Source organism: Hemicordylus capensis, chromosome 5, assembly GCF_027244095.1.
Source record: "Hemicordylus capensis ecotype Gifberg chromosome 5, rHemCap1.1.pri, whole genome shotgun sequence".
Classification (NCBI taxonomy): Eukaryota; Metazoa; Chordata; class Lepidosauria; order Squamata; family Cordylidae; genus Hemicordylus; species Hemicordylus capensis.
Window position 1 is genome coordinate 148773588 of NC_069661.1, and position 26682 is coordinate 148800269.

At 42.6% G+C, this 26682-nt stretch overlaps 1 protein-coding gene and 1 non-coding gene across 24 annotated transcripts in view; both read left to right on the forward strand.

Annotated features, from left to right (window-relative positions):
* MAGI2 (membrane associated guanylate kinase, WW and PDZ domain containing 2) overlaps nucleotides 1-26682 on the forward strand; it is a 953479-nt gene that overhangs the window by 753388 nt on the left and 173409 nt on the right. For 17 of the 23 annotated variants that reach the window (XM_053251292.1, XM_053251285.1, XM_053251284.1 and 14 more), the window contains 3 exons: nucleotides 467-588; nucleotides 1167-1295; nucleotides 2027-2209. In XM_053251292.1, the coding sequence (XP_053107267.1) occupies nucleotides 467-588; nucleotides 1167-1295; nucleotides 2027-2209 (434 nt within the window). The remainder of the gene's footprint in view (nucleotides 1-466; nucleotides 589-1166; nucleotides 1296-2026; nucleotides 2210-26682) is intronic. The other 6 variants (XM_053251274.1, XM_053251287.1, XM_053251275.1 and 3 more) reach the window with 2 other exon arrangements.
* On the forward strand, nucleotides 14436-14507 carry TRNAT-UGU (transfer RNA threonine (anticodon UGU)). The gene has a single exon. It is a non-coding gene; the product is annotated as a tRNA-Thr (tRNA).

Sequence of the window (26682 nt, forward strand, 5' to 3'; positions counted from 1 at the left end):
TAATGCACTACTCACATGGTGGATTGTGGGAGTTCCAGGGCCTCCTGGCCCCCAAACCTCCTGGCTGCCAGTAGCAGCCAGTGAACGTCTGGGCGCACGCACGCAATCCATTCACCAAGCCTGAAGACAAGGATCGTCTGTGGGGGGAGGTAAGCATTTCAAAGCTTCCTCCCCTGCAGCCTGGAGCCCTTTCTCCCTGATCCCCAAAACATTAGTAAGAACTAGGTATTTTGTTTCCTGCTAGATGACATGTTGGGTCCCAATAAGTAGAATCACTAAAACAGAAAAACTAGACATAGGATTTAAAACTCATAAGTAAGAAAACTCGCGTTTTGGGCAAGTTGGGTATAGAAATGTGTTAAATAAATAATAAGTAAATGTGCTTGTATGACAGAGAACGATCAATGATCAAAATACTGGTTGTGAAAAGGATCAACTTTCATTGACAATTGATTTATTTTTTCAGCCACATAAATAGGAGGACACAATTTGAAAATCCTGTTTTGGAAGCAAAAAGGAAGCTACAACAGCATACCATGCCCAACGCAGAACTTGGAACAAAGCCTATGCCGGCCCCAGGTTTTCGAGGTACAGTATCATGTCAGTGCACCATATGTAAAATGAAAACAATTTCATTAAGTTTCCATTTCTTTTGATAATATTAAAATATGAAAATGAAAAGTACTTTCTGTTTTTTCCATATAAATGAAAACAGAGGTTACGTTTGGTGACTTGGGATCAGCCAATGGTCATAAAGTTTCTAAGAATACAAGTCTAGGAAAAATGGTAAATTGAATCTTACAGCACAGGGATTCTCAAATGCTATCATGGTAAAACTCATGAAGTAAAGCAAAAACCTGTATTCTGCAGCTTTCTTAAGGCAGAATAAATATCAGACTACTTAGTTGTTAGGAGTTATGCATGGAAGCAGGAAAATCAGATGCAAACAGTAGTACTGGGGTTACACAGATATGAGAATATATTTTGAGAAACATGACTTGGTAGAGCTCTGATTGATGGGAACTTATGAGAATAAGTGTCTTGGTGATGCAGAGGTTTATATATGCAGAGAAAAAAACATAGTTAACAATCTATAGTGGGTGTAGAGATTAATTTTTTACATAAGGTTGTAGCCAAAGAATGAGGCTTGTTCTCCTTTGTAACAGTAGAAAGCTCCTCATCAACATTACCTAGGCCCAAATATGTTCACCCGCGCCCTGCTCCTCAGAGGTCTCGCAGTGTGAGTGACCTGTCTCAGTGTCGGCGGGACAGTGCTGGAGTGTACAGGCTGTATGGTATGTCCAAGTGCTGCTACTTACCCAGGCTGCACTTCTGTTAAAAAAAAAAAAGTAGAGAGCTAAACTTTTTTTTAAATCACCAACTTTTCACCTTTTTCCATACCTTTTCTCACACAATAAAGCACAGAACAGAGGCACTGGATGTCAGGTGAGGCCTTTCTTTTGCCTGCTGGTCTTTATCACACTTTACACAGAATCACACTGAAAGCTAATGTCTAGGTCACGGAACCATCTCACAAGCTGTAAATGTTATCAGATACAAAAATCCTGCTTGTTGAAATTGCACACCAAGAACCAAAATCCCTGTGGGTGGCTAAGTAAGAAGAAAATTATATGTCTGTGTATTACTTATATTTGTATAAAACAAAGCTACTTCAAGAGAATAGGGGGAAAATAATATGAATCACTACCACATATCAATGGTTTCATTTTGGGGCAACCTCTTTAAGAACCTCAACAGTTCAGTTCCAAATTGAGAGGAAGTTCATTAAGACACTGAGAGAAATACTTCTTTAGATGAGCCAGTTCTTTCACATGTTGCCTTTATGAAAGATAACTCACTAATTCTTTTGTTTCTCTGGGAATGCTTGCACTTTTATTTTGCTTTTATTTCCCCCCAAAATGCCATCCTGCTGCCTGCTACTGCTTCTGCTGCACTTCGAGAACCCAGCAGCTTTTTACAGCATGACCCAAACATTGTTCCTTTTTGTTTATGTTGGCTGATGTAGAAAAACCGCTCTTCACTCGTGACGCCTCACAACTGAAGGGGAATTTCCTTAGCACGACTCTTAAAAAAAGCAATATGGGCTTTGGATTTACCATCATTGGCGGGGATGAGCCTGATGAGTTTCTCCAGGTGAAAAGTGTCATTCCTGATGGGCCTGCAGCACAGGATGGCAAAATGGAAACAGGTAAGTCAGAAAACTTACTTCATTTGGGAGGAAGTGAAACTCTGCCACAGGTGATTGAACAGTATCACCTATGCCAAAAATGTTGTAATAAGCCATCTCCCACAGGGGCGGAGCCACCATTGCACAAATGTATTCAAAGAACCCAGGCCGCCACGCTTCAGGCGCCATGCCTTGTGCCCCAGCCATGCCCCTGTGTCTGACGTCAGGCGCAGAGGCATTATTTCCCCCCGTTTGTGCAGCCCCGTTTGTGAGCAAAATCCAGCCAGTGCCCCTTTTGCAGCACGGCCGGAGCGGCTCTCCCTGCCTTTTAAAGGCCCCCAGCCACACTGCGAATGCAGCACTGGTCAGATTTTGCTCGTAAACGGGCCTGTGTAGCACCATTTGCGAGTGAAACCAGCGCCATGTTCACAGCATGGCCGGGAGGTCTCCCTCCACCCCTGATCTCCCATTCACAGGTCCATTAGTCCCAGTTACCTATAAACATTAGACATCCCAGGCAGAGAACTAGTCATGTTTTTCTTCCTCAGCTCAAACATTGCATGTGAATCAGAGTGCTTCCCCCTCTCCTGTTTATCTGATTTGTGGGATGGGCTTAATTAAAAACTGGCTGAGGAACTAGGGAAGATGCTTTGATCAAGTCATCCTTTAAATGGGATGGAAAGCTAACCAGTTCATCCGTATTCTTTTAAACGCATCAAGACCACAGGAAGATTAGGCAGGTGGCAGCTTTATGTAACATGTATTTGTATTTCATGCTCACTGCCACAGTTGGGCAAAACAATGAATTTCAATTGGTGCATGCATATCTTTGTAGTTCCATAGCCAACAATTCAAAAATGTTGTATGTATAGTTTGCTCGGTCAGGCTAAATGCTATACAGTTCCATGGTCATTGCCAAGTCTGTCATGATTCATCCTGTTTTGTAGCTAGGGAAAATGAGGCCAAGAGATACCGTGCAAAAGGACACCAGTTGAAGCATGGTTTCAACCTGACGAATTCCAACTGCTCGTGCATAGAAGTATTCACTCTAATCATATTGCTCTTCACTTTAAGATTATATGCCCTTCAAGGACAAACACTGAGATCACAGTTGGAGGGATAATCTGTAGGCTAATGTGACATGTGTAGGTTCATTTTTGTGTTTGATTTGTATGTATGCATATGAAAGGACCTTAGTTTAGAAGCTTTTAGATCATCACTGGACTTTCTGTAAGCACAAATATGGTAACAGTGATGTGCAAATGGACACTGTAAGTATCCTCAAAGGTGTTTAAAAATGGTATAAACATGCTGGTTTTAATGGAATAACTGTAGTAATAGTAGTAGTAGTAGTAGTAGTAGTAGTAGTAGTAGTAGTAATAATATTCTGCGATAATATCTATAACAATTGACAATAAAATTCAGCCATCCTAGGTCCTTGGGAAGGACTCGATGTCTGGATAAAACAAACCAGTCAATAACACCTGTCTGACTGTGTAAACAAGAAACAATAATAACAACAACAACAACAACAACAACAACAATATCTATAACAATTGACAATAAAACTCTGGCATCCCAGGTCCTTGGGAAGGACTCGATGTCTGGATGAAACAAACCAGTCAATAACACCTGTCTGACTGTGTAAACAAGAAATAATAATAATAATTTAAAAACAACAACCCGTGGACTACCTAATCAGCTGTTGTAAAAAGATCACACAGACTGACTACAAACAAAGGCATGACAAGGTAGCAGGGATGATACACTGGAACATCTGCAAAAAATACAAGCTACCTATAGCCAAAAGTTGGTGGGACCATAGCATTGAAAAAGTTGAAGAAAATGAAGATGTAAAAATATTATGGGACTTCCGACTACAAACAGACAAACATCTGTCACACAATGCACCAGATATAACTGTAGTTGAGAAGAAAGAAAAACAAGTCAAAATAATTGACATAGCAATACCAGGGGATAACAGAATAGAAGAAAAAGAAACAGAAAAAATCACCAAATACAAAGATCTACAAATTGAAATTGAAAGGCTGTGGCAGAAGAAGACCAAAATAATCCCAGTTATAATTGGCGCCCTGGGTGCAGTTCCAAAACTACTTGAAGAGCACCTCAACACCATAGGGGCCACAGAAATCACCATCAGCCAATTACAAAAAGCAGCTTTACTGGGAACAGCCTATATTCTGCAATGATATCTATAACAATTGACAATAAAATCCAGCCATCCCAGGTCCTTGGGAAGGACTCGATGTCTGGATAAAACAAACCAGTCAATAACACCTGTCTGACTGTGTAAATAAATAAATAAATAAATAAATCATTTTCTATACCGCCCTTCCAAAAATGGCTCAGGGCGGTTTACACAGAGAAATAACAAAAAAATAAGATGGCTCCCTGACCCCAAAGGGCTCACATTCTAAAAAGAAACATAAGAGAGAGACCAGCAACAGTCACTGGAAGTACTGTGCTGGGGGTGGATAGGCCCAGTTATTCTCCCCCTGCTAAATAAAGAGTATCACCACGTTAAAAGGTGCCTCTTTGCCCAGTTAGCAGGGGCAAAATAGTTGTTGACTTTACATAATGGTACTTACATTTAAGCAGAATCTTCAGAGTAACATTGGTAGCTCTTAACTCATCTATTGAACTTTATTTGCATTGTTCGCTTTGATCTTAAAATAAAGATTGGAACAAAAAATACCATATTCCAAATGTGTGAAAGGCAAGGTAAGAAGAGGAGGGGTAGCATGTGAGCTCGTACATGTAATATTAAATTAGTTTAGCATTACATCTGAACTGAGCTTTTATGTCAGCATCCTTATAGGCTCCATCTTTCTCTCTCTCATTTGCACTTATACAGTATGTTCATACAGGGTTCAACATAACAAATCTTGAAATGAGGGGTGGAGCCACCATTGCATGGTAGGGTTCAAAGAATCCAGACCGCCAATGAAAAGGGCTGCCAGTACAATCCTTGTGCATGACATCATGTGTAAAGGGAGTGTGGCCCGATCACCCTAGGGCCCGCCCCAGGTCTTCCGACTGCATTTTCAGCCAGCATTTGCTGACTGGATTTGCTGACTGCATTTATTTCCCTTTCTCGCCCTTGCTGGAGGGAGAGAAATGGAAACGAATGCAGCCAGCCAGCAATGAGCTCAGGAGACCTTGCACAGAATCTCCAGAGCCTAGACCATGCCCCTTTGTATGTGGCGGGGGCATGGCCCGGGCTCCTGAGATCCTGTGTGAACTCTCCAGAGCTCATTTCAGCCAGCAAATTCTGGCTGGAAATTCAATCAGGAGGGCTAAGGTGGGCCCTCTGGCGATTGGGCCATGCCCCTTTGAACATGATGTCACACGCATGGACTGCCCTTCCACTGGTTATGCCACTGGTCAAAAGCCATTTTGATCTTATTATAGACAAGCACAAAATTATGTTCACAGACCTATTTACAAAGAAAGTTGTGTTCTCAAGTTTCTGAAAGGAAGTTATGCTCTAAACACTCGTTCAAATCTATATTACTATGACCTTGGAGGGGAAGAGGAACATCGTAGCCATTATGTTCATCTGTTTAAAATGAATTTTTCTTTTACTTCACAGTAATTCTATCACCTTCATTCAATCTAAGCTCCCTTCAGTGCCAAAATAATACCTTATATTCCCATTTATGTTAAACACAATCTTTGGATAAAGTCTTTGCTTGTATTTCAAAGTTATTGGATTCAAATCCTCTTGTGGCTTCAGTTTTATTGCATTTTCTTCAGGGCTTTCCCCCACTCCCTTCTGAGCCAGGCAGATCTCTATATTTTCTGCATACTGTTGAAAACCTAAAATAAGATACATTTCAAATAATATTTCAAATATTGCAGAGCTTAGGACTTTTGATTGTAAAAAATGAGATATGAATCAGGAATAAAATTATAAAACAGGTGTAGGTTTTGGATTATCAAAAAGAGTAAATTTCTAGAGAGGGGAATTAGCTTCAAATAAAAGGTTCTCCTTCATGTGTCTGCTTCAGGAGACAAGAACCACTTACAGTCATTAAATTCTTTTCCCCTGTATATTTATTTTGTTCCTTTATGTCTTTCCTTTATTTTTTATAATGCTACATTTCCCCTTTATTCTTCCATGTTATCTTCATCTCTGCATATTTGGATTAATTGTTATTTGGGGTTATATGGGCGTGTTTTTGTTATTTTTCTATCTGATACATTTTGTTCCCAGAATAGGAAAGTTCAGTCCTATTCCTCCATACCCCTCTGCCCATTGCTGATGTTCTTTCTTACATTCTGCTTCTATGCATAGCTGTATGTGTATGTTCACAGGATCAGGCTTCAGGTATTTGGTTCAAGTGCAAAGCCATTTTGGGAATTCTTCATACTAAACAACAGCTATCTCATAAATTAAGGAAGTAGGCGTTTATAAGAATTTCCTGGTGTGCCAGGTAGAGTGGCTCCAGTATAGGCCCATCTACTTGCCTGACAAGACTTAGGCTGCATTGCCTTTTTTTTTTTTAATAGCCATAGTATAACTCAGTTATGTGTGTTTTTGTGGCCCCTTTTCCAACCCTGCTAGCCCCAGCATCCACTGGCCATCAGAGATAAGGAAAGTATAAAATCCTTGGCTGTTCCCAGTTGACCTTTCTGCCCTTGACCATGGACGGTTACTGTATCAAGACCCCTCGTCTAGACTGGCCATGCTTTGGAGAATCAGGCAGTTTTCTAGCTTCTAGGTCCTAAAATATCAGTGCAAATTGCACAATGTATTTCTGTAATCATAAAGTAACATCCATTTGCTGTAGTTGTACTGTGTATGATGTATAACAAAAAGAAAAAAAGAAATCTGCCATTAAAAATTTATACTTGTTACTAGAGTAATGCCTCCTGAATTGGTATAATGGGACAAGAAAGCCATTATTTTATTTCTTCATCTTAAATAACCAACCCTTTTCTAATACTATTTTGAAAGCTGAGCAGAAATAACACGAGACATGTTTTAGATGCATGCTTATGTTTTTTGATAAAACATGCAGAACACAAAATATTCATTTGGCGTTAAGTTTCAAGAATATAAATTATTCAGCTTCTGTCACTTGCTGGGGGTTCATGTTTCTTGTAGTAGTTTAATTTCGCTCTCTCTTTGCTGTGTTAACATGAAGAGTAGAACTACTGTATATTATGGGGAAGCAAATCATCCACATTTTTTATTGTGCATGATAAAAACAAGATTAGAAAATATAAGATGATTAAGAGCAGGATGGTGTTTGGAATATATTTTATTCACTTTTCTCTAAAGCTGGCAAAAGCAGCTCTTATTCCTATTCTTTACATCAGAGCTTATTCTAGATAGCGTTGTTGCTTATTCTAAAGGTTGGTGAAGCATGCATTTGTGCTGATTTCCAAGCAGGAAAGCATGCGTTTGTGCTGATTTCCAAGCAAGTCTATCCTTAAGTACTGGAATTAATTTTTCAGATGTGTTTTTATATATGAGTGGTTCAAATACTACTTCCTTGCGATTCATTTGGAAACCCTGACTCCCCCACCCTGTGCAGTCATCTGTATGCAAGACAGTTTCTGTAGTTTGTGATTTGCCAGAGTTGATTGGAAGCCCTTCAGACTCCAACTTACACAAGCATGTTAGTCTGCAGAGACTAATGTGTGTCTTTGTAAACTGACAGGATAATCACCCATGATATTCTCCTTAGCCCTCTTCAAACATTATGCTCTACATGTGTACACAAGGTCGGTATGCACTAGGACTGCATGCACAGGCCCTCCCAGAGGTGGTCTTGCCTAAAGAAATGACAAGCAAGTGAGACTTTTTAATGATTAATAACCTAGAACTGTATTTTGAAATGTTACCATTTCAGCATTGTTTCCTTGGATTCAGCTTTAATAGTATTTATTATATTTTCTGATATCTTTTCATTTTGCTAGTTCATGATATAAATATTTTTTCTAATGTTAATTCCTTTAGCATATATGAATTTTATAGGGTTTTTTAAAAAAGACAAATAGCCAGACTTTTATATTTAAAGCTATAGTCCAGATCTGTAGATTGCAAACCTATAGACAGATTGTGTCCTGAGAAATATGTAAAATTATCATATCTGCATACCGAACTGATAGAAGTGAAAACAACAGCAGAGCAACAATACACACCAACTTACAGCTGATCAAAGATTTGATGAAATAAATCTGTCTTGAGTTCTCTTCTAAAACCTGCTGGAGATGGGGAACAATAGTGTATTTGTTCCAGAGCCTTGGGGCGGCTATAGAAAAGGCCTGACCCTGAGTCAGCACAAGACTGTGACCACAAGCTGCGAGCAATCATAGCTGGACCTCTCCCAAAGATCTTAATAAGTGGTGGTCCTGAAGCAGAAAGCACTCTCTTAAATACCCTGGGCCCAAACTGTATCACCAGCAGCGATACCAATACAGATATCACCAGCACTTTATATTTTGCCCAGAAACATATAGGCAGCCAGTGTGATGCTTTTAAAAAGCTTTTAAAATAGAAGTAATATGGGCTCTTCGGATTAACCCAGAGACCAACCTGACTGCCGTGTTTTGTACCAATTGCAGTTTCTGAACTACATATAAAGGCAACCCTAACATAGAGTGCATTGCAGTAGTCAAGTCTAGAGGTTACTAGCAAATGTTTGCTGGAGGCTACCAGCAAACCACCTAGAGCCTTTGGAGTCACAGTATATAAATAAAATAAAATAAATAAATAAATACATGTGCCACTGTTTTAGGTCATTCTTCTCCAAAAAATGGCCATAGCTGGAGTATCAGCCTAAACTGATAAAAAACACCTTAATCTGAGAAACCAGAGAGAGGCCTGGGTCAAGAAGTACTCCCAAACTGTTTACCTAGCAGAGGCACTCTTACCCCTGGAATTCAGGACCAAAGTCAAGGGCCTCCATATCCCCTGGGGGGGGGGCAAATCCTCTTTAGTCTGCCTTGGGTGGTGTGGTTTGTGCCCTTAAGAACCCACATGTTAAAAATATGATGCTTAACTTGCAGCGGGGAGGATCTCCAAAGGCCTTTAGGTCCAGGCTCCAAAATTACCTAGGTGCACCTCTGTTACCTGTTCCTTCTGAGGGAGTGTGACCCCTTCCAAAACAGGCAGCTTTAACATCTCCTGAGTTACAATCCCCTTCAATAAGAACCTCCGTCTTGCTTGGATATAGGTTCAATTTGTTCTTTCTCATCCATCCCATTACCACATGCAGGCAGACATGTAGGGAAGTTATGCCATATTATAATAGTACAGCAATATTACAAGACTACAATACTACATATATAATATTACAATACTACAATACTATAGTATTACAATACTACAGTGACCATTATCTAAATTTGTTTTCATGCTTTCATTCTCTTAAAACATAACATGAACTAGGAGGATGGGATGCCCTAGCTCTATTCAGCTATAATTTCAAACTTTTTTCTTCTGTATCACTTACAGAGGCTCTCCACACAAGCAGTTTCAAGGGGTTTCACGGGGAAAGTGGGCTTGATGCGCTCTCCCTACAGACAATCAGGCGGCAAGCCTTGGGCAGCCAGATCAGCCCCCCACACGATTACCGGCTCCGTCATGGAGCCGGTTGGGGCAGTGGGGATTGGGAGCCTCCTGACCCCCGAAAGTCCCAGAATGCCCTTTGATGCTGGGAGGCTTGTTGTTGCCTCCCTGCCGGGGGTATCCTCATGAGGTGCCACAGTGCAGAACCACACCGCAGTGACACACAATCAGGTAAATGGGGTTAGCAGACCATGCGCTTCCGCTAACCTCGTTTAAGGGAAGGGCAATTATGCGGGCTTGCTGCTGGGAGCCGCAGGGCTCCTGTTGCAGCACAAGACCCGTAGAAACTGGGCTGGGCTCCCTTAGCCTGATCTCTTCAGGTCATGAGAACAGCCTCATAATCTATCAATTCACATGTAACACCAAATCATGGTTTGGAAGTATGAGAACTAGCCCTGTGTTGGTGCACATCCTTCTCCTCACTCCCTTGCTCTTCTCCCTTCAAATTGTCTGTATCAGTTGGTTACTCCCTGATTGGATAAAACTATAGTTTGATGTTACATCAGACTGGGAGAATATGAGGCTGTTCTCACGATGGGGGGAAACCAGCAAAGGGAGCCAAACCCAGTTTTCCCCCATTGTGAGAACCACTGGGTTCACGGGGCAAGCCTGGTGTTTCAGTGGTGGCTAGCCCACCAAAGTAGCCCTCTCCTGAAACGAGGTTAGCAGAGTGAGTGCTCCGCTAACTCTGTTTTTTCAGTTGTGAGATGCAACTCACAAGGAGCCTCCCGACTAGGAAGATACAACAATTCTCCCAACATTAAGAGGCTTCCCAGAATGCCACGCATGCTTTCGCAGGGCATTCTGGGATTGGGGGGGGGGGCATGAGACCCCTGATCCCCGCTGCCCCTACTTGCTCCATTACGAAGCAGGTAATCATGTGGGCAGTCGATGCAGCCTCCCAGGACTTGCTTCCAATCGTCTGCGGAAAGAGCAGGCTTTCCTCAGAACCCTATTAGGCTCTACACACCGCTCGTGTGTGGAGCCTCTATGGCTTGCATTTATTCTCCAAACCATGATTGCAAACCAGTTGAAACTTTGTCATCCTTGTTTGGAGGACAAATATAAGCAAACCATAGTTATTATTATTATTATTATCATTACTACATTTTATATCCCACTCTTTCTCCAAGGAGCCCAGAACAGCCTCATAATGCGCTCATAATGCTGGTGTGGCCAGCACCCAGTGTACTACATACTTAAGTTTCTCGTCACAATAACCCTGTGAAGTAGTCTAGGCTGAGAGAGAAGTGACTGGCACAGAGTCACCCAGCAAGTATCATGGCTGAAGGGGGATTTGAACTCGGGTCTCCCCTGTCCTAGTCCAGCACTCTAACCACTACACCATGCTAGCTCTCATTTGATGATCCGGGTTTAGTATTAGCAATCTATGGTCTGCTGAGGAGGGGATATGTGAGCCCCACATACTGTCATATAACACTCTGCCACAGTTTGGTATTTCATGTAAAGTTTAAACCAACCCAATAATTTTCTCATTACCATGATACTGAGCCTATGTGTGTTTACTATTGTTATCTGTGGAGGCATAAGCATTTAAGGATACTCTGGGAGGAAATGAAATAATTATTGCTAAGAAGCCATGGATGCTTTTCTATACATGTTTTCAGAGCATGACCAGGAAAATGTGATATTATGAGGGATTTGCTGCTTTTTTCAAAGCATATTTCTTCTTCTCAAATCCATTCCTTGAATGCATGGTGCTAAAGACTATTTTATAGCCAGCTAATTATTCTTCAGATTTGAAAAGTTGAAAACCTATAATGGATATTTCAAAGTTAGGGTCTCAGTGAAATCTTCCTGTCTTGCATTCACGGAAATGGCACAGGGGGAAATTAACCCTTGCTTTTCTGACAACAGCCATTTAATTTCTTTTCCTGGCCAGTTGGTATTTCTAAGTGTGATATAGGATAACACCATAACTATGATGCGAAACGGCTTTACAATTTGTGATTTGTACCTATGCGGGAGCGTAGCTAGGGAAGAATGGGTTTGTGTTCTCCCCTCTCCCTGGTAGCTCTGCCTGTGCACCAGCCATTCCCTCTGCATGTGATACCACATGCAGATGGTGTGGCCAGCACCCAAAAAGGGATCGTGCTGCCCTCCTGAATTCATTTCCCACCCAACAATGAAGTGGGCTGGATGTTTTCTTTGCTCAGAGTGATGGAGAAAACAAAGAAAACACTCAGATTGCTTCATTGTTGGCTGGGAAATGAGCGCTGGAGGGCCGTGCTAGGCCTTCCCGGTGCTGGCCATGCCGTCGCATGTGAAGTCACATATAGGGGGCATAGCTCGCACCTGGGAGAGTCAGAGTGACCCTCCAGAGTTCATTTCCCACACAGCTTCATTGTCACCTGGGCATTTTCTTCATTCTCTCCCTTGCTCTGAACAAAAAATACCCAAATGAAGAAACTACCCAGCTGACAATGAAGCCGGCTGGAAATGAGGCCAGGCTGGAGCTCAGGAGAGGGGTGAGCCAGGCGGCTCTCAGGAGCTGGGCAGCTCAGATTCTTTGAACTCATCCACCCAGTTGATGGGTGGGAACTCATCATGATGGGAACTCATCATGATGGGAACTTGATGGGAACTCCACCCCTGCACCTACTGTTGTGCTCCTGGATTGTGAGTCTCTGTGTTAGCAGTGTGTAAAATTTCATGCTCATCTCAAAGTATCACACTGAACCCATATGTAATAATCATATATGTAATAATAATAATATGTTTTTTGTTCATGTGAACCATAGAAGCAACTATCAGATGAATTCTCCTGGGAGTTTGTAGAGAGTTAGGAATGATCTCATTCTTTGAGATGAAGGGGTATAGTGTGTCAAACTATGCTGGCATCTGGGATCATGGATACAAAATACTGCAAATATAGTAGATCTGATTTATTCAAATGTTATTTGTTAATATTCTTTGTATACATGTGACATATTTCCTGATAGATTATTCTGCCTTATAAATAGCCCGTGTAATGAACATTATCAGCCCTTTCCTAATTTATTTTGCTTTTGATTCTCAGTAGATACCTAACCAATTTATGCAGTAAATTAAATGGTGAGGGTGAATATCAGCATATTAGATTACATGTCTTTTCCAATTTATCAAAACCCTCATAGATTCAGAAAGGATTTACTTCTATCAGAGTGTTTAGCCTTAGCTTTATTCTGCCTGTGATCTTATTAAAAAGGAATGTTTCTACCATAATAAAGCTCAACACGTACATAAAGATTGCTGTTTGGATCTTCAGACATTCAGCATGTTTACTTTCCTTTTCATTATGGAATATATAGGTGTGCATCTTTTTCAGCACTCTTGTCACATCTAATTTCATTTCAGCTTTGACTAACCTTGCTGCACTACAAGTCTTAACATGTTTTCCCTCCTGAAATAATGATACACTTGGAAAAATGTCTTTTTTCCTAAACTTGCCCTGTTGCACCCATGCATACATACACTCCCAGTAAATTTTAAGCAATGTACCAGAAAAGTGGGGAAAGATACAGAATTGTGAACAAGAATTGTGGTACTATCTAAAAGAAATTAGCAAAGTAACAATGGTGAATTGGTGCATGCATGAAAACATTGGTGGAAATTCAGTGTTTAAACAAACAAAAGCAATAGAAAGTCCCCAGCAATGGGGGAGGGGCCCCGTGGCTTTACGCTTGGTTTATTCCTGATCTCCATGTTGTTGTTTGTTCCATGACTCCTGGTTCATCTGCTTGGCCCTTGGTTTGTTCCTGCCCTATTTCCTGTTTAATCCCAGACTCTTGCTTCATCTGGCCCTCCGGCCCTGGCTTTGACCCCTGTTCTGTCTATTGGTAACTGCCTTGACAGCCATGTTGTTGCCCATTTAGTCAGTATGGGGAAAGCTTTTTTGAGTCCATTTTAGTTTTCACCACCCTGAATAGTTTGGTGTCATCTGCAAACTTGGTCAACTTGCTGCTTATCTGTAATTCCAGATCATTTATTAACAATACAGGTTCTTGGTAGATCACTCTTCTTACTTCTCTCTATTGTGAAAAATGTTGATTTATTCCTACTCACTGCTTCCGACTGCCTAACAAGTTACCAATCCATAAAGGATCTGTTGTTTTATTCTATAACTGCTAAGTTTACACAAGAGGCTTTGGTGAAGGACTTTGTCTTGAAAGTCCAAGTATACAATGGGAACCAGCTCACCTTTATCCACATGCCTATTGACATTTTAAAAAATACTCTAAAAAGTTAGTAAGGCAGAACTTAGTTTTGCAGAAGTCTTGCTGATTCTCCTTTGGCAGGTCTTGTTCTTTTGCAAGCTTACTAATTTTATATTTAATCATGCTTCCACCAATTTAGCTTGGACAAAGACAAGTCAATCAGCATGTAATTTCCTCTATACACCCTGAGATGTTGTTACTTTTAAAATCAGAGGCACAGAGGTTAGTTTTAGGAACATATTTTTTGTTAGAGGGCAGTAATTTCACATTTGAGTTCTTTATGAACTCTCAGGTGGATGCCATATTGATTGGGTGATTTGTTTTTTGTTTGTTTGTTTTTTTACTGTATCAATATGCCCTAGAACAACATATCTTGTCACCTCTATTTCACTTAGTCCTTAAGATTCCCTAAGAAGGGTTTGGGTATGGGGCTATAGCTCATTGGTAGAGCATCTGCTTTGTGTGCAGAAGGTCCCAGGTTCTATTCCTGGTATCTCCAACTAGGATTGGAAAATACCTGTCTGAATGAAGACAGATGTCCATAATGAAGATGGATGTAAAGGCATTCCCCAGGTAGGGATATGCCCTTTTACAGGCCTCCAAACCAGCTCTATAGACCGGTGGTTCCGGTGGTTCAAAGGTGGGGCGTAGCTTTAAGGACGGGGGAGGGTGCACTTATTCCCCACCACCACCAGCGCTCTGTGTAAAAATAGTCCATCAGGGCAGCAGCATTCCTGTTCCCCCGACCAGAAGTTACTGGAAGTGCCAGCGGCACCAAGGGCGCCTGTTCCATGCACATCCCTATCCCTAGGTCAATTAGCTAGTGTTTCAGTCCTTCTCTTCCTCTCTTGCTTGAGTCATTTATTTCTCCACAGGAATCTTACTGAAGCATTCCTTCTCTCTGACTGGTACACCATGATCTAGATTCTGTGTGCTTATCTTTGGAAGTGGAGAGTATTGTGTTCTTGTTGGGGTTTGATCTTGAACTCCTTTCTAACTCTGTTGATAGTGTGTTTCACTTCTTTAACAAGATATATCTGTATGTTGTTTGGACTGTTGGTGCAAGTGCTACATATGTGTCGATTACAAACATGGTGTCCTGTGCTAACTCTTCAAAATGCTGTGTGTGTGCTGAATTAATTACTTGAGCTTATCATATCAATATATAATCAAATAAATTCTATTAAAATTCTATTATACATTAATAGTCCAAAAACATCTAAAAATGTAATATATAATGCAATCCATTTATATATGTAACCCTCACCTTCCCACTCAGCAACTCCCTGTTTCTGAGTGGGACTATAGGGCCCAACCTCAATTAGGTGTGGACAGAGGTGCTCTTACCCCTAGACTTCCGGGCTGAAGTCCAGGGCCTCCACACTCCCTGGGGCCCCCAAAATCCTCTTTAGTCTGTCCTGGTGATGTGGCCACACCACCAGCCAAGTGTGACTGTGACCTGCACTGGGTGCCAAGCATGACCTTGGCTTTAGAAACAGATGGGGAAGTGGGGAAAGAAATATGTGGGATGGGAATATATTAAGTTGCGTGTTGAAATGTTTCTGCTAATGCATATTTGCATAAATATACCTGTTTTATATTCTTACATTCATGTGAGTTCAGTTGCTATTTGTGCCCTAAGAAACCCATGTGTTAAAAAATATTGTGTGTGTCACACTGTGTGTGGGGGGGTGTTGATGCTTAACTTGCAGTGCGGGCGCCTTTAGGTCCAGGCTCCAAAATTACCTAGGTGACCTCTGGGTGTGGCAAGGGTGAGGGGGAAGAAGGGGAAACACCAGACTCGTGTAATCCCTAGTGATATGCATGGCCATTCTAAAGGCCTCCAGACCGGTCCGGACATGAGGGCAGTTAAGCAGTTCGATGACGGGGTGGGGGTTCTTTAAGGGCCAGGGGAAGGTGTACTTACCCCTGCCACCGCTTTTCCCCCGCCAGTGCGTGTATTTTGGAAAGCTTCTGGGGCGGCAGGGTACCTCCCTGCCAACCCTTCCCCCAGCCTTTTGCGCATGCGCACATCACATGTGCACGTCACGTGTACGCATCATGTGCATGCACACAAAAGGCTTTCTGAGGCCTTTTGCTGATGACTGGGAGAAGGGGTGGCAGGGAGGTACCCTGCTGCCCCAAAAGCTTTCCGAAATACGTGCACCAGCAGGGGGAAAGCAGCAGGAGGTGTAAGTATACCCTCCCCCCACCCTTAAAGAGCCCCCCACCCCAGTGCCGGACCGCAGCTCTCAGTTCTGTGCACATCCCTAGTAATCCCACCCTTCTCTTTTTCTGGGTTTCTGCAATACTCCCCCTCTCTGTTTCTGTAAAGGGTAAGGTGGGTAGATCCAATGGGCTACGTATTAAATATATTTAACCAGAACTAAGGTTTATTCAACAAAGGTGGCTGGAATGACTCAAATAAGTATATGATTTCAAAATCAATTTGTAACCACATAGTGGTTTAGCCACAGTAAAAGGCCATTAGTGTCCAGTCTCTCAGCTGGGTCTCCCAAACCTGTCCCTTTCTCCCCTTTGTCTCTCACTGTGTCCAAAGTGAACCTCTGGGTTGGCTTGATGAAGGCAAAAAGCAGGAGCTGGTGCTGCGCTCTCTCTCTCGCTCTCGCTCTCTCTCTCTCTCTCTCTCTCTCTCTCATACATATAATTATAGTTATAGTTATAGTTGTATCCCTCCCCAGTCTTCTCTTGAACAGATCCTTCCTGCTTGTCTTGTGTCACTGTCTCTGATCTTCTCCAATTCTCTTTCCATAATTTCAGCCCTCTTGTTCACTTCTCTTCCCTTAGACAAACTCTCTCCTCAAACAAACTATACAGCAACTCCCAAGGACCCCCAAACCCTGTGTCTTCTTGCATTCCACAAGGGGGCTACACGTACTTATACTCAAAATGTCCAACTGCAATAAAAGTCTGTAAATGACATCGTAGTGACACTTGGGATCCTTTTTCCTTTCTGCTTAGACTGGAAGGTGAGGAGAGTTCTGCAAGGTGACTCTTGCTCTTGATAGGGCTGAGGATAGACTGAACTGGTCACATTGAATGATGTGGGTGAAGAATGATGGATGCTAATCCCAGTAAGTTTACTAGCAAAAGAAAGATGGGTTGAATAAGAGTGGCCATATAAAGGGAGTTTGGAAAGAAGAACTGGATAAAGGAATATGAAGTGCCTGGAGGGAAAACACAATTCTTTATTTAAAGGAATAGAATTTTTACTAGGTATCTCTGTATACAATCAAGGCTGAAGAATCCTCATGGGCATGAAGGATTTTTAAGAAGGTGGCTTTCATTTCAGATAATATTCTCCAAAGGGAAGAGTTTTCTTTCCCAGAGTCTTGGAAACAAGTGTTCTAGAGGAACATAGGAAGCAGAAAGGAAAGAGGGTGGATGTGTGGGTTGTGAAAGAAGACACCTTACATTCTCCACTTCAGTATAAATAGTTGCATCTTTTTACTTCATGAAGAGCAAGCAGGTCCCTCTGAGAATGAAGAGCACAAATTTCCTAAAGAGTTAAAAAATGCATGTGCCAATTTTTTCACCCACATATATTCATCAGTTAACTGTTAAGTCCTAGTGATGCCATATAAATATAATTTGTTTATTTTTGTAATAAAACAATTAAAGAACATAGAGACTGCCTTTATACAAAGTTAGTCCATTTGTCCATCTAGCTCAGTATTGTCTACATTGACAGGATTCAGGCTTTAGACAGGAGTCTTTCCAGTCCTACATTTGTTATAGCTATACTAAAATGTTGTAGCCATTTGGTGTAGAAGGTTCAGTTTGTATAGCACATAAATTTTCAGCACAGTGCTATGAGCAGCGGGGGTGGGATCAGTTATACAGCTCTGGTGTAGTTGACGTTTTGATTGCTGATAGAATCAATAGTGTATTAAATTTTCACCAAATCCTAGTGATGTCACATTCATAAAATTATTTCAGGTATTTACCTTAGGAAATCCCATCATAGTGTCATAGGTAAAATGAGTATATAAATACATTATCCTCAAAATATGGACCCAGTCCAACCAAAGGAGTACATCCAAGATCCATTGGTTTCAGTGGAAGAGTTAAGATTTTTTTATATATATACTCTTCCCCATTGCAGCAACTTAGAAGCGACTTAGAAGCTCAGGCTTGGCTATATCATGGCTTTGACATTATTTATTTGTTTTCTACATTTATATCCTGCTCTTCCACCAAGGAGTCCAAAGCAGTGTACATGGTTATATTTATCCTCACAACCCTGTGAGGTAGGTTGTGCTGAGAGATACATGCCTGGCCCAGAGTCATTCAGTGAGCTTCATGGCCGAATGACAATTTGAACTCGGGTCTTCTCAGTCCTAGTCCAGCATTTTAATTTCAGTGAAATATTATTTTTATTTATTTGTCCCATTTGTAACTTGTCTTTTCACTAAGAAGCTTAGGATGGCATGTGTAAGATTTTCCTCATCCTTACAGCAACCCAGTAAATTAGTTCAGTGGCCTGACCTATGCAAATTTATCTAAGTTTATCTTTCCGTTACACCACAGGGTACTCAGAACCACACTGGATAATGCTGCCCTTACTTGAATCCAAGCTATTTCAATCAGTAGTGAATGTGACATTACACTGCATATGTACTATTTGCTTGTTTACTCTTCCTTCTGAGTCTCAGAGATGGAATGGAATGGAATCTTTATTTAGGTGATTGACCAGACAAAAATACAACACAATAGATAAGTAATAACCTCCAGCAATCATGATTCTGCCAGTACTTTCTTACAAAACACCATTTACAATATAACAAAATATAGTACAGTCGACACTCATGATTTTACCAATTGCTTCCTTACACAGCTTGCAGTGTGGCCAAATTTTGCCACTTTGGTGGAAACATTAATATCACTGTCAGACAAAAGGAAAGACATATAAAAGGTCAATGGCCTGTCTGTGAATCTAGACAAAATAGGTGACACAAGTGCTAGCCAAATATCTCTATAAAATGAAGCAACATATGATCCGTTATCTCAACCGCTCCTGACTGACACAGGCATAACATTGAGCAAAAGGAATACTGAGATAGTGACCCTCTTAGAGAGCTGAGGGCAGCACATTCAATTTATTTTAAAGTACATTAAAATTACGTACGCTTTATTCATATGGAAAGAGAGAAATACAAGATAAGTGTGTTACTTATTTATTTTTGTGGTTTGATTGTTTATAGCACATTTTTATACCATCCCAGATGTAAATCTCTGGGCGGTTCACAATCTAAAAACAGAACAACAGTTAAAACCTTAACAGAATTCAAACAATTTAAAATACAGATAACGCTGAAAACTTTAAACTTTAAAACTATAAACTAAAAGCCTGACTAAAGAGGTATGTTGTCAGACCCTTCTTAAAAACATTCTGAAAAGGAGAGACTCTAATTTCATTATGAAGCACGTTCCAGAGTCCTGGGGCAACCCTAGAAAAGGCCCGGTTTTGAGTCGCCACCAACCAAGCCGGTGGCAATCACGACTGGACCTCCCCTGATTATCTTAATAGGCAGTGGGGTTCATGAAGAAGAAAGCGTTCTCTCAAAAGACCTTCGGAAGCACACAGGCCAGGGAGCTCAGCCTCTCGGCTCCTATGAGACCAGCTCCGGTCGGTGAGAACTAGTGGAACAGCCCCTCCCCCAACTTTCTAGCAGCTACTTAAAGATCTGTGAGTGCTGAGGAAAAGGCAGGGGAGCTTCAATGGCCTGGGATTTTTAAATTTTCTGTAACATGTTTGTTTGTTTTCAATATTCTAAGCCTCCTTCGGAGCCTTGGTCAGGGCAGCATTTAAATTAGTTACATAAAAACATTTTAGTGTCATGCTATTTCTCAAAAGGTTAAATAAAACAGTGAAGAACAGATCTAAATTTTGAATAATTTTCTATGCAATTAACTGCATTTCAGTAACATTGTATTCCATTCATTCATTTACCCGTAGAGGAATACTACTACTACTAATAATAATTATTATTATTATTATTAATTCAATTTCTATACCGCCCTTCCAAAAATGGCTCAGGGCGGTTTACATAGACAAATAACAAACAAATAAGATGGCTCCCTGTCCCCAAAGGGCTCACATTCTAAAAAGAAACATAAGATAGACCCCAGCAACAGTCACTGGAAGTACTGTGCTGGGGGTGGATAGGGCCAGTTACTCTCTTATGGAATGAACATTTCATATATGCTTTATGTGTTTGAATGAGGTAGCTCTTCTGGGTTTTTTTTTAATTTGGGGAATGAAAAATTTTAGAAAATAATAGAACGTTCACATAAGCAATTTATTTTCTCTTTTTATGGAACCAGTTTTTAATCTTACATGTTTTTACATGGTGTGTGAAAACATATGCACCTGACTTAACCGATTTAATTTGTTTCTTGCTATGCCTTTTGAGCAGCCACCTCAAATCCACAAAGCAGGCACGCTTCTACTTAAAGATGAAAAGTACTGTGCCTCATTTGCTACTGCTTTAACTCTCTAAATACTTATATGAAATGAATGTTGAAATTAATTAATTCAGCACCACTTCCTAAATTTTTCTCGCATTTTTCCAGTCTGATGGGCATCATTTCAAAAGACTATGTAAAAAAAAAAAGCACTCCTGTAAAATTTCTTTGAAAAGAATGTGAAGTTAACAATTAGAAATTGCAAAAAGCCTCAAATAACAAAAATATGATCAGGTAACAATATTATTACATGTTATGCCTAAGGATGTTTGGAGTTCTTTGTGTCTGCTTTTGCCTGCTATACTTTATCTACTTGGAGATTAAGACCATATATTGCAAGCCTCACTAACTTTATAAAGATTTATCCAATGATGGATGAAAGCAATGGGCTTTGCATACAACTAATGAGGAATGTAAATCTTTGTCATAAACTCAGTCAATATTTCTCATTAAGGTATATGTATTCTGAATGGTGTGGTAGCATGCCTTAAAAGGTGGGGGGAATCAATTCACTGATTCCACTTCATGTCTTTCTTCCTACTGAGCCATTCCTGAGAAGAATCAAGAGTTGCAGTGCAGCCCAGCTAGGAAAGCTGTCAAAGATATTCATCCGTTGATGACATGTGGCTCCTTGCCAAGCTTCCTGGGTAGTTACAGTGGCTGCTTTGTAGTTGCCTCATGTGCTGTCATACAGCTAAGCCTTTAGGCTGCTGGGAGGCTAGCTGAGCTACTTCCCCGCCTCTGGGAGCCATTACTTAGATAAATGTGAAGCTTCATGTGAAGAAATAAAATGCAGCATCCACCTCGATAGCAAATGTGTTATAAATTTTGACCTCTTTACATAAAAACATGCCAATTTTTTTTGTCTGCAAGGGTTTCTCCAAATGTAGTAATACATTTCAAAGTGCTCCCAAATAGCAGAGTATGTGTGGAAGACGGTTTCTGCCATGCTCTTCAAATCCACTGATACCCTGTCATGCAGTTCACTGGCTCCAGGTTTTTTATGGTGATAAAGGGCTCCATATGCAAAGCCTAGAGTAGAATACCTGATTTACCAACTAAGTAAGAAAGCTTTCAGAGCAAGTAAAACTATTCTTGTTGTTTATAGCCTCATCTCAGAACGATTCATTACCTTTGTTTATAATATATTATGTTTTAGCACAATGCAAGCTTAACTCTTTTACAAGTTCCATGCATGTTATCCAGCACAGAAAGGCAAACCTGCCTGCTCTTTGCAGCCGGCATCCATTTATGTACTCCCTCTTTGTGCTTTCCTTGCAGTTTTAATCTGCCCTGTTTCATGTTTACCACATCAGCAAAGAATCAAATACTTTAGATTCTCATAATTTAGTGTATTCTTCCTTTCCTAAAAAAAAAAAAAAGTTAAATACTTTCATTTAAATAGATCTTACCGCTGTATGCAGCAGAACACAATAGAAATGTAAATAGCCTCGTCAACTAATCCACATCTGCCTGTGTGTAATTACCAGATGCGTGCTGGTTAAGCACAAAATTTTGAAAAGCCTGCTTTTTAATTAAGGCATGTACACTGGGTAAAAGTAGAATTACACCAGGTCTTTGGGTTTCTTTAAGCTATATAACATGGCAGCTTCTTACAGAACAGACCTACTTGTTCTTACTCTTGCTCAATGACTATGGATTTTTTAAAATGTCCCTTTATCTTGTAAGCCTACTTACAAGATCTTGCAAGCAATATGTGCAAGGGGAAATGTTTTTAAGCATTGGGATTGCTTGCCCAGGCGGGCAGCTCCATATTGAAGGGGGCCAGGGTTCATCCAGCCTCCTTGTGGGACACAGCAAAGGCCATACAGATCTGCTCTGATTTATTTGGTCTGTGTGGCAGTTGTGGTGTCACCCAACCATCAGCACCCTTACACAGCCCCAGCTGTAGGATGAGGCTTATGAGATGGCCCCTTTCCTGCCATGGTATCTCTCATGTCCTGTAACCCACACAGAGATTTGCCAGCCTGTCTTACCAGCATAATATTTGTAGGATATCACTTAGGGGTATGCACAAACAAAAAACCATGGTTCAGTTTAAATTTGGTTGAAATTTGAACTGTGTATTGTGAAACTGATTTGGTCAAACAGACAGGCCAGTCCATTCCGTTTGACCAAACTGGTTTGGTGATTCGAGCAGCTGTACTTGTAAAGGGGAATCATATGAGGAAACCACAGTGCAAGTAAAGCAGTGGGGGTCCTGGAAAGCTTTAAGGGGTGGCTGGGGACAGCAAGAGAGGTCATTAAAGGGTCTTACCTTCCTGGCAAAGCTCCCAGTGCCACCCTCCCTCCCCCTGTTGCAGCCCGTAGCCTAAGTGCATGAGTTGCCTCTTTTAGTGAACCACCAGTGCACGGTTCCGGCCTACACAAATGTGTGGAGGCCATTTGTGTGGCATCCATGCATGCATGGAGGCTGGAACCACACTGCTACTGCATGGGCGGCTTGCTAAGTAGAGGCAACACGCGTGCCTGTATTGTGCCAGGGAATAGCAGTGGTGCTGGCAGCTGCACCAGGCAGGTAAGACTCTTTGTTTCTTTTGCCACGACCACCACCACCACCCCAGCTGCCCATTCAGCACTGAACTGGTCCACCCAAATGAGGCTTGGTTTTGTTTTATTATGGACCAAACCACTGGAGAGGAGAGCTGGTCTTGTAGTAGCAAGTATGACTTGTCCTCTTATCTAAGCAGGGTCCACCCTGGCTGTAAATGAATGGGAGACTAGAAGTGTGAGCACTGTAAGATATTCCCCTTGGGATGGAGCCACTCTGGGAAGAGCAGAAGGTTCCGAGTTCCCTCCCTGCTTTTCCAAGATAGGGCTGAGAGAGATTCCTGCCTGCAACCTTGGAGAAGCCACTGCCAGTCTGTGAAGACAATACGGAACTAGATCGACCAATGGGCTGACTCAGTATATGGCTGCTTCCTATGTGCCTATGTTCCCCCAATTCATTTCGAGCCACCGAACCAGCCCAGTTTGAGACGAACTAGTTTTGCATTGATTGGTCTGTGCATACCCAATATCACTTGTGACTTTGCACTGCATCCACTTGGCTATGTCACTAGAGGACAGGAATTCTCCTACCTTGGACCTAAAAAGATAATTCAAGTAGCCCCTTCCTCACATGCCCCACCCCAAACCTCCTGGTTGTCGTGTACTGAAGCCCATTTGGGGTTGCTGCAGCTCCCATTGTTCTTAGTGCTGGGATGCATTAGGTTACTGGAGAACGGCTGGTGGGTTCAAGACGCTGGGCATTCCAATCAACAGCAGCTCAAGCCTCTCAATGAGATTTGTTTTCTTTTGGAAAAAAGAGATAATCTCTCATCAGCTGGCAAACGTGTACTTCTGGGCTATTTATTGCTCAAAGTCTGCCTAAAGTTATTTTAATCATCTTCTATCACATTAGTATAGAAGGAAGAGTGTTATATGTCATTCTCAACTATGACAAAAGAGGAGGAAGGAGCTGTAGAAAATCACTTTTATTTTCAAAGGTGGCCTGATGCATTTTGAACTTGTGATCAAAATTTCAAACTTTTTTAAAGGTACTACAGTACAAAAATTAACACACACATGATAATGGAGTAGATTATTCCTACTGTTGCTTTGCACACCATTAGCAACAATTTTAAAGCAATGTGAATTGTACCATATGCACACATTCAGTGGCTTCTACAGAACCTTTGTATATCTCTCTTGTTTCTAGATGCATCTTTCTCAATTTTGCTAGTGAGAACTGCTAAGTAATCCATTCCTAGCTATTTTGAGCTGCCATTTAACTCTGAACAACTAGAATGTGTGTAGGTAGTCATTTCCATGTGTGTCATCCACAATAGAGATGGGCCCGGACCGGTCCGGAGGCCATTGAAGAAGCCTCCGGACCGGTCAGGACTGGTTCAGACCTGGGCGGTCTGGCACTGGGTGGGGGGTTACCTTTAAGAGCGGCGGGAGGGTTTACTTACCCCTCCTGCCACTTTCTCGCTTGCCGCCGTAATTTTTCGATTAATTGGGGCGGCAGGACACCAGCTGCCCCCGCCGCCCCCCCGCTACCTGATTAGGGGCCAAATCGGCCCAAACTACTGCCGCGGCCGCCACCGACCACCCACCCAACCGCCCAACACAAGGCCTGATATCGGGCCAAGGTAGCCACGGGGGGGGCGACCTGATTAGGGGCCAAATCAGCCCAAACTACAGCCGCCGCCGACCGACCACACTCCCAGCCGCCCGCCCTCCCAGCCGCCCGAGTCCTCACCCCAAGAAGGCCCACGTCAGTCAGACCGATCAGGGCCCCACAATCCGGGAAGGAGAGGAGCTCGCAAACAGAGCTCCTCTCTCTGCAAAGTCTTGGCCCGAACTGGGGCTTTGGGCGCAAAGGACGCCTGGCAGCCAGGCGTCCTTTGCACCCAAAGCCCCAGTTCGTGCCGAGACTTTGCACCTCTCCTTCTCGGATTGTGGGACCCTGATCGGCCCGACTGACGCAGGCCTTCTTGGGGTGAGGACTCGGGCGGCTGGGAGGGCGGGCAGCTGGGAGGGCGGTCGGGCAGCGGCGGCTGTAGTTTGGGCCGATTTGGCCCCAATCAGGTCGCACGGGGGTGGCTGGTGTCCTGCCGCCCCAATTAATCGAAAAATTATGGCAGCAAGCGAGAGAGCGGCGGGAGGGGTAAGTAAACCCTCCCGCCGCTCTTAAAGGTACCCCCCCCACCCAGTGCCGGACACTCCCAGCCGCCCGCCCTCCCAGCCGCCCGAGTCCTCACCCCAAGAAGGCCCACGTCAGTCAGACCGATCAGGGCCCCACAATCTGGGAAGGAGAGGAGCTCGCAAACAGAGCTCCTCTCTCTGCAAAGTCTTGGCCCGAACTGGGGCTTTGGGCGCAAAGGACGCCTGGCAGCCAGGCGTCCTTTGCACCCAAAGCCCCAGTTCGTGCCGAGACTTTGCACCTCTCCTTCTCAGATTGTGGGGCCCTGATCGGCCCGACTGACGCAGGCCTTCTTGGGGTGAGGACTCGGGCGGCTGGGAGGGCGGGCAGCTGGGAGGGCGGTCGGGCAGCGGCGGCTGTAGTTTGGGCCGATTTGGCCCCAATCAGGTCACACGGGGGTGGCTGGTGTCCTGCCGCCCCAATTAATCGAAAAATTATGGCAGCAAGCGAGAGAGCAGCGGGAGGGGTAAGTAAACCCTCCCACCGTTCTTAAAGGTACCCCCCCCACCCAGTGCCGGACCGCAGTTGGCGGTTCCGTGCACACCCCTAATCCACATAGTATCTTGACTAATTTGAGTAGGCTCTCTGGATGATATAGGTGCCTTACACATATTGAAAGCCTGAGCAGATGTGGCTGATTCCACCTTGATGGTCAATTGCATCACTTGCATAAATATTAGAATCTTGATTTTCTCCATTTTGCAACATATCTCATTAAATCTGTTGTCTTTTGCTGCTTGAAGCTATCTCAGGGTTAGATAAGAACAGCCCTGCTGGATCAGGCCCAAGGCCTATCTTGCCCAGCATCATGTTTAACACAGTGGCCCACCAGATTCCTCTGGGAAGCCCACAGGCAAAAGCTGAGGGCATGTCCTCTCTCCTACTGTTACTCCCTGGCAACTGGTATTTAGAGGTATCTTGCCTCCTAGGCTGGAGGTGGCCTATAGCCCTCAAATTAATAGCCACTGATAGACCTGTCCTCCATGAATTCATCTAAACTCCTCTTAAAGCCATCCCAGGCTGTTGACTGTCACCTTATCTTGTGGCAGAGAATTCTATAGGTTGTTTATAGCAATAGCAATAGCACTTACATTTATATACCGCTTTAGAGCCGGAGCTCTCTAAGCAGTTTACAATGATTTAGCATATTGCCCCCAACATTCTGGGTACTCATTTTACCGACCTTGGAAGGATGGAAGGCTGAGTCAACCCTGAGCCCCTGGTCAGGATCGAACTTGTAACCTTCTGGTTACAGGGCGGCAGTTTTACCACTGCGCCACCAGGGGCTCTTTATGCATTGTGTGGAGGTTTTTCCTATCGTTGGACCTAAATTTCTTGGCAATCAGTTCCATGGGATGATTCTGGTGCTAGAGTTATGCAAGAGGGAGAAAAATTTCTAAAAGCTTTCTGCACAGCATACATGACTTTATAGACCTCTATCATGTCTATCCTCAGCCATCTTTTTTCTAAACTA